Source organism: Zingiber officinale, chromosome 10B (assembly GCF_018446385.1).
Source record: "Zingiber officinale cultivar Zhangliang chromosome 10B, Zo_v1.1, whole genome shotgun sequence".
NCBI lineage: Eukaryota > Viridiplantae > Streptophyta > Magnoliopsida > Zingiberales > Zingiberaceae > Zingiber > Zingiber officinale.
Genome location: NC_056005.1, coordinates 59063551 through 59071961, shown reverse-complemented (window position 1 = coordinate 59071961; position 8411 = coordinate 59063551). Strand labels below are relative to the sequence as shown.

Sequence of the window (8411 nt, the reverse complement as noted above, 5' to 3'; positions counted from 1 at the left end):
TCTTAAATAACTCTAGGTTAACCAAAAAGAACTATAAAATACGGTGCCCAAATGATAATTAAATAATATGGTTATTGGAAAAAATAATCTTATTAGATTTTTCAGGAATTTTTACAAATTTTCTGGGATTTAATCGGAGCTCGTATGACGTATTTTAAGGGGATCAATTATTGGGTTTAGAGAAAGCCTATTTGGAATATCTTTTAGTGGGAGTTGATTGAGGAATTAAACTTAGGGTTTAATTAAATACCTAAGTTTATTTATTTTATTTTTGTTCTCCTTTTCTTCCGTTTCTCACCCGACCCAAGCCACGCCACCCTTTCTTCTTCCCCATCTCGCCGATTCCCTTTCTCCCCTTCGCTTCCTCGCGCCACCATCCGAAGCCCGCAACGGCGTCGGTCGATCGCCGACCTCGCTCACCCCGCACCGATAGAGCCTCCCTCTCCCATCAGCTCTTCGTCGCCGACCACCAACGCCACCCGACGCTGTGCCCTAGCATGTAGCCGAGTCCACCTCTTCGTCACCGGCGCAGATCTGGCCATCGCCTTCACAGACTTAGCCGCAGACACCCAACCCTCGTCGGGAGCCAAGCACTCGATCCCACCTTTCCGGCGGAGCCTTAGCCGTCACTGTGCCGCCGTGCGATCATGCCGGATCTCGGTTTGAGGGCGTCCGATCGCGTCAGATTTGTGCGTCGCCGCCGTATCATCGGGAGCCACTACCACCGGAAGGGAGATTCGACGCAAAGGAAGATAGGGCTATCCTTCCCCTTGTTTGAGGACCCAGCCGAGCAAGGGAGGTCATCACTGGAGGGATCTCTGCTGCGGAGCCATAGAACTCTTCCCCTATCATGCGGATTCCTTCACTGGAGTGGTACCACGATCCTTGTCCCAACAAGCTCGCTATCAAACATGGATGCATTGCTAAGGTTGGTTGTGACTTGGACGTTCTTGTCAACATTGCTGTGGTATGGATGTATTGCTTAATTGGTCATGTGGGTGGTGCAGATCCGATGTTTGATGAAATTCCTAATTCCTCGTGCTGTCTCTGTTCGTGTTGTCAACGCCGTCATCGACCACCATCCTTCATGAGTAGTTGTGGGATCAGTGAACAACCCGGGAGAAGATTAGCGAGCAAATGAGTGACGAAGCCCTTAACCTAAGCTTTGTTGATTTATGATCAGTGATGATTTAGGGTTCTTTGATTTGGATGGCAGCACTTATATCAAGCTTCGATCATTGTTGTGATACCATGTTCTTATCGGATCCAAGGTGAGAGTCTTACTTCTATTGCTGTGGCGATTGAATATCTTCGTCAAGCGGAGAATCGGATTTGGTAAGTTGAGAAGGTAATTTCGTGTATTAACCATATTTGATTTTAGTTGTGAAATGGTTAGAGTGTTCTAGTTCTAGTTAGTTGTGATTTATTGCTTGAGTGGATTTTAGTTTGTGTGTGATTATCATGTGGATGAATTGTTATTGAGATGAAGGTTTATGGTTAATTTAGAGGAGTACATGATTTGTAATATAATCATAAGATTGATATCATGATTAGTAGTGATGGGTTGGATTAATCTGTGTGATATGTGGATTTTGGTAGATCTTGAATTATTAAGTTTTAGGTTTAGCTAGTTGTCGTATACGTGATTAGCTAAACTGTATAGCATGTCATTTACAGGATGTGGACTCGAGACGAGCGTCTTGAAGCGAGACTACTTGACACGATCGACAGATAAAGGTGGGTACTTTTTGTTTTATCTCTTTAGTATTCTGATCCTAGTGCATGATCTTTATGTTCGATAGATTCTTGTATCTCGACTCACTCTTATTTTCCCGCGTTTGATACTTCCACCAATCTTTGAGCTACTCATCATTTATCTCTTGTTCTATCGATAATATTTAGATACTATATTACTAGATATCGATACGGATACCGATACCGATACCGCATATTAAATATTAGGTATTGATATGGGCACGATACCATGTTTATACGCTTTGTTGTTTATTTACACACCCATTATCGTGTTTTACATTTATATATATATGATGACTATCGCATCGTCAGTCGTGATCAATCATCTCCGTCCATGTGGTTGAGGCGGTTGGTGGCTCGACGCTCGGGGTAGTGGTGGGCGTGTCGCTGTCGTGCTTGCGCTCGGGTAGTGATAGTTGAATCGCGGCGAGGGACCCCGTCGCGTAGCTATTCATACGCTGCCCATCCGGCCAAGAGTGGCGGCCTTTGGGGGTCATCGATCCCTCTCGACCACTGGTCGTGGTGCGGAGAGGTGGCGGGGTGACCATCCGTATATACGTTGTTATTATATCTGGTTGTTTACTTATCAGTTGTTGCTTATCATCATACTAGCTTATCTGTTGTTTATTTATCTTTGTTATGCTTCTGAAAGGTTGAGATTTATACCGTGATATGTGTTTGAAACTTACTTCATGTATATACCTCGCACGATACCACGTAAGTTATAAAGCGGTGCGGGACTTTCTACACTATACCTTTTACTACTAGCCTAGGATATGATTTCGGTATGGACACTTATTATGATATCACCGTAGTATCTTTATTTCCATACGAGACTGTATACCTTTGCATCTATAGTTCTTTACTATACTCATGCACTATCTGTCTATTACCCGCTGAGTATTTATACTCACCATCCCTTATATTGGTAATTTCACCAGGTAGCAGGTAAAGGATTTATAGAGTCGCCGGGAGATCCTGCCCGCCAGTTCCACATCACATTCGAGGACATTCTTATGATTTTGGTATTCTTACGCTATTTATATTTGGTTTCATTTCTTGTTCTTGTGTTATGTATCTTGTATTTGGTTTGATATTATTGTGTCAAGCCGAGCCGGCTCGCAGTTAGTTGATTTGTGTTTTGTGATCGTTGTTTGTGATTTCCGCTGTGTTGATTTTAGTATAGCCGTGTGGGCTGATTAATATATTTATATAACTGCGTGGTTGTGTTTATTTCTGTTCCAGCCGAGTGGGCTGGTTATATAACTGCATGGTTGTGTAGATATATTCCAGCTGTATGTGGCTGATGTATATTGTATGTATGTATGTTAACCTTATTATTTAAATCTTTTGGGCCGGGGCGTGACAATTTTTTGGTATCAGAGCCAGGTTTTATGAGGCCTATTTCCTGTATTTTGGTTTTTTGTGATTTGGTTTCTCGATGTGACTTTTTGAGATTTGGGACCAGGCAGCGACATGATTCTCCAAGCTATAGGCGGTATGTTTGCATATTGTTATCTTACATTTTTGTTAGTGCATGCATAGTTGTTATGTTAGTTATGTTTTGTGTTAGTATGCTTTTGTTAGTACCTGTCCAGTTGTTGGTAGCATACATCAAATGTGTTGAGTCAATCACTGATCACGGTTGACCCTACTAGAGATCAAGGAATACAGTCTCATAGTACTTCTTTTACCATACCACTAGTGTTAGTAATTTCTGTTATCACTAGTCTAGTAGTGGTTAGTATCTGCTAAATATCATATTGTTTTGGTTCGTGGAGAATCAATTTCCTCGTATTGCTTTGGTTCATAGAGAACCGATTTACCCTTATTGACTTGGGTAGTAGAGGATTGATTTATCCTAGTTGGTTCGGTTCGTAGAGGACCAGTTTACTCTTGTTGCGGTTAGTAGATGACCGATCTACCTTGGTTGACTTGATTAGTAGAAGATTGATCCGTTCTTGTTGGTGTAGATGGTAGAGTACTGAGTTAATTTTGTTAGTTTGGTAGTAAGAGACCGACTCACTCTATTTTATAGAGATTCTGATCCTCGGGTTATGTGTGCTGGTTAGATAACCTAAAAGTTACATTTGAGTTCATGACTTGTACCGACGGAGAATTGACTGAGTTAGCTGCATACCATTGCTGGCTTGACTAGTCTGTAGAGGATCGATGTATCCTGAGAAAAATTATCTGACTCATGATTTAGAATTAGCAGACATTATTTTCACGTTGGAAAAGTGGAGACATGCTTACTTACGAGATACTTTATATCTGTGGGAGGTTAGGTGTGATCCTGAGTCACTTCTTATCCGGGAGGAGTTTTTGTCGGAAGCCACCTCGTTATGGATTTGTGATACATCCGGGTGACACCCGATGTATAGGGACTTAGAGCGTTTCTATTGGTTGAATGACATGAAAAATACATCGCGGACTTTGTAGTTTGATGTCTAGTATGTCAGCAAGTGGAGGATGAACATCGGAGGTTAGTAAGATTATTTCAGTAGATTCGGATACTGGAATGGAGTTGAGCGCAAGTTATAATGGACTTTATTGTGGGATTACCAAGACACAAAGAGGATACGAAGCGTTGGGAAATCAGTGATTGGTTGATGAATTTGCTCTCTAGCTATTGATTTGTAGGATGGATTCTTTAGATCGAGAAGCAGGATTATATGATGGAGAGATTACTGAACCTCAGGGTATATCTCTGAGTATTGAATCGAATGGAGATTCATGATTCACATCACGATAGTGACAGATTTTACAGCAAACCATGAGTATAAAATTCTATTTTAGAACCGCGTTATATCTTTAGATAGATGAACAGACTGAGGGCTTAATGTGGATGTTAGAGGATTGGCTGATACTAGGTGTTGTGGATTTTGGAGATGATTGATTTACTCATAGTTGGCTAGACAACAGTGTGAGAGTAGCGGAAGCAGGATGAGCTCATAACCCACAGAGTCATACCTTGTAGTTAGAGGTTTGTTAAGGATATTTGGATGGAGCTGTATATGAGTATGTTGTTGGATTGTTACACATAGATGTGGATCCCTGAGTTGAGCAATAAATTTGGGGACCAAATTTTTATTAGTGGGGGAGAATGTAAAATACGGTGCCCAAATAATAATTAAATAATAAGGTTATTGGAAAAAATAATCTTATTAAATTTTTCAAGAATTTTTAGGAATTTTCTGGGATTTAATCGGAGCTCGTATGACGTATTTTAAGGGGATCAATTATTGGGTTTAGAGAAAGCCTGTTTGAAATACCCTTTAGTGGGAGTTGATTGAGAATTAAACTTAGGGTTTAACTAAATACCTAAGTTTATATTTTATTTATTTATTTCCTTTTAGTTCTCCTTTTCTTCCGTTTCTCACCCGACCCAAGCCACGCCGCCCTTTCTTCTTCCCTATCTCGTCGATTCCCTTTCTCCCCTTCGCTTCCTCGCGCCACCATCCGAAGCCCACAACGGCGTCGGGCGATCGCCGGCCTCGCTCACCCCGCACAGGCAGAGCCTCCCTCTCCCATCAACTCTTCGTCGTCGACCACCAGCGCCACCCGATGCTGTGCCCTAGCATGTAGTCGAGTCCACCTCTTCGTCACCGGCGCAGATCTGGCCATCGCCTTCACAGACTTAGCCGCGGACACCCAACCCTCGTCGGGAGCCAAGCACTCGATCCCACCTTTTCGGCGGAGCCCTATCCGTCACTGTGCCGCCGTGCGATCATGCCGGATCTCGGCTTGAGGGCGTCCGATCGCGTCAGATTTGTGCGCCGCCGCCGTATCATCGGGTACCACTACCACCGGAAGGGAGATTCGACGCAAAGGAAGACAGGGCTGTCCTTCCCCTCGCTTGAGGACCCAACCGAGTAAGGGAGGTCACCACCGGAGGGATCTCTGCTGCGGAGCCATAGAACTCTTCCCCTATCACGCGGATTCCTTCACTGTAGTGGTACCACGATCCTTGTCCCAGCAAGCTCGCTATCAAACATGGATGTGTTGCTAAGGTTGGTTGTGACTTGGACGCTCTTGTCAACATTGCTGTGGTATGGATGTATTGCTTAATTGGTCATGTGGGTGGTGCAGATCCTATGTTTAATGAAATGCCTAATTCCTCGTGCTGTCTCTGTTCGCGTTGTCAACGCCGTCATCGACCACCATCCTTCGTGAGTAGTTGTGGGATCAGTGAACAACTCGGGAGAAGATTAGCAAGCAAATGGGTAACGAAGCCCTAAGCTTTGTTGATTTATGATCAGTGATGATTTAGGGTTCTTTGATTTGGAGGACAGCACTTATATCTAGCTTCGATCATTGTTGTGATACCATGCTCTTATCGGATCCAAGGTGAGAGTCTTACTTCTATTGCTGTGGCGATTGAATATCTTCGTCAAGCGGAGAATCGGATTTGGTAAGTTGAGAAGGTAATTTCGTGTATTAACCATATTTGATTTTAGTTGTGAAATGGTTAGAGTGTTCTAGTTCTAGTTAGTTGTGATTTATTGCTTGAGTGGATTTTAGTTTGTGTGTGATTATCATGTGGATGAATTGTTATTGAGATGAAGGTTTATGGTTGATTTAGAGGAGTACATGATTTGTAATATATTCTTAAGATTGATATCATGATTAGTAGTGATGGGTTGGATTAATCTGTGTGATATGTGGATTTTGGTAGATCTTGAATTATTGAGTTTTAGGTTTAGCTAGTTGTCGTATACGTGATTAGCTAAACTGTATAGCTTGTGATTTACAGGATGTGGACTCGAGACAAGCGTCTTGAAGCGAGACTACTTGACACGATCGACAGAAAAAGGCGGGTACTTTTTGTTTTATCTCTTTAGTATTCTGATCCTAGTGCATGAGCTTTATGTTCAGATAGTTGCTGTATCTATGTTGACTCCACTCTTATTTTTCCTGCGTTTGATACTTCCACTCAATCTTTGAGCTACTCTTGTTTGTTTCTATACAGCCTCTTGTTGCTATCGATAATATTTAGCAGATACTATATTACTAGATATCAGATATCAGGTACCAGATACTAGATACCAGACATTAGATATTAGGTATTGGATATATGGGCACCTGATACCATGTTTACATGCTTTGGTTTGCTGTTTATTTGCACACCTTACTGAGCATGCTGGCTTCATGTAGCATACCTATTTCTGTTTATATATATATGATGACTGTTGCAATGTTCGCATCATGTCATTGCATGCATTGCTAATGATCCTGTCTCCCTTGTGGTTGAGGCGGTTGTTGGCCAGGGCCGCACGCTCGGCCACTCATGGGTAGTGGTAGCTGGAGTGTGCCGCTTGTCCTGTCGTGCCCCCACTCGCACACTCATGGGTAGTGATAGCTGGCGTCGCGGGCAGCAGGGACCCTCGTCGCAGACGTAGCTATTCAGCCACTATGCACCTGTCCATCCGGTCACTCGAGAATAGTGGCGGCCTTTGGGTGGTACAGTTGTCATTGATCCGGCCTCTCGACCATCCGTACATACGCTGTTGTTATTATATCTGCTGGTTGTTTACTTATGCTGTTGTTGCTTATCTTTGCTGCTTTTACTAGCTTATGCTGTTGTTGTTTATTTATGCTGTTATGCTTACATAGGGTTAGATTTATACCTGTGATATGTGTTTAGACACTGACTTACTTACTGTTGACATGTATATACCTCACACGATACCATGTAGTTATGAGTAGTACTATAGCAGGACTTTGCTACACTTTACCTTTTACTACTAGCCTAGGATATGATTTCAGGTATGGACACTTATTATGATATCACTGTAGTATCTGCTATTTCCATACGAGACTGTATACCTTTGCATCTATAGTTCTTTACTATACTCATGCACTATCTGTCTATTACCCGCTGAGTATTTATACTCACCATCCCTTATATTGGTAATTTATAGAGTCGCCGGGAGATCCTGCCCGCCAGTTCCACGTCACATTCGAGGACATTCTTATGTTTTTGGTATTCTTACGCTATTTGTATTTGGTTTCGTTTCTTGTTCTTGTGTAATGTATCTTGTATTTGGTTTGATATTATTGTGTCAAGCCAAGCCGGCTCGCAGTTAGTTGATTTGTGTTTTGTGATCGTTGTTTGTGATTTCCGCTGTGTTGATTTTAGTATAGTCGTGTGGGCTGATTAATATATTTATATAACTGCGTGGTTGTGTTTATTTCTATTCCAGCCGAGTGGGCTGATTATATAACTGCGTGGTTGTGTAGATATATTACAGCCGTATGTGGCTGATGTATATTGTATATATGTATGCCACAGATTGTCACCCATACAGGGGAGATGCTGCCGAAATTTTTCGGTAAGGACTCCTCTGGGGGCGTGACAAGAACAATCGAATCACAAATTCGAAAAAGAAGAAAACACAAACTCGAAAAACTAATTCAAAAAACTAGATCTAATGCCTCTTGTGTTTGGAATTCTTACAAAAAGAAATAACTAGCATGATGCGGAAAACAATTGCTAATTATACCTTCTCTTTGTAAACTAATGACGTCGAGATCTTCTGCCGTATTTCTCGCCTCACCTTGGACGTCGTGTGGGCGACGATCCTCCATGATGAACAACACCCAAAAGCTTTCTTCCTCTTCCTCTAAAATCCAGCCACCACCACCACCAAGGA

At 42.3% G+C, this 8411-nt stretch overlaps 1 protein-coding gene and 1 long non-coding RNA gene across 2 annotated transcripts; both read left to right on the top strand.

The window, feature by feature from the left end:
* Positions 1 to 292: 292 nt before the first annotated feature.
* LOC122030548 lies at positions 293 to 2884 on the top strand. Its single transcript, XR_006125465.1, has 4 exons — positions 293 to 928; positions 1008 to 1335; positions 1678 to 1737; positions 2697 to 2884. It is a non-coding gene; the product is annotated as an uncharacterized LOC122030548 (long non-coding RNA).
* A 2884-nt stretch (positions 2885 to 5768) lies between these two features.
* Positions 5769 to 6866, top strand: LOC122030547. Its single transcript, XM_042589756.1, has 3 exons — positions 5769 to 5981; positions 6051 to 6169; positions 6512 to 6866. The coding sequence occupies exons 1-3, from the start codon at positions 5814 to 5816 to the stop codon at positions 6597 to 6599; spliced, it is 375 nt and encodes a 124-aa protein (XP_042445690.1). The 5' UTR covers positions 5769 to 5813; the 3' UTR covers positions 6600 to 6866.
* The last annotated feature ends 1545 nt before the right edge of the window (positions 6867 to 8411 follow it).

Excerpts from the sequence above, each read along its gene's own strand:
- LOC122030547 (XM_042589756.1), top strand. The coding sequence starts at position 5,814 with ATGTATTGCTTAATTGGTCATGTGGGTGGTGCAGATCCTATGTTTAAT. Across the intron at positions 5,982-6,050 it reads GAAGATTAGCAAGCAAATGG|CACTTATATCTAGCTTCGAT; the intron begins GTAACGAAGCCC and ends TTTGGAGGACAG. Across the intron at positions 6,170-6,511 it reads CAAGCGGAGAATCGGATTTG|GATGTGGACTCGAGACAAGC; the intron begins GTAAGTTGAGAA and ends TGTGATTTACAG.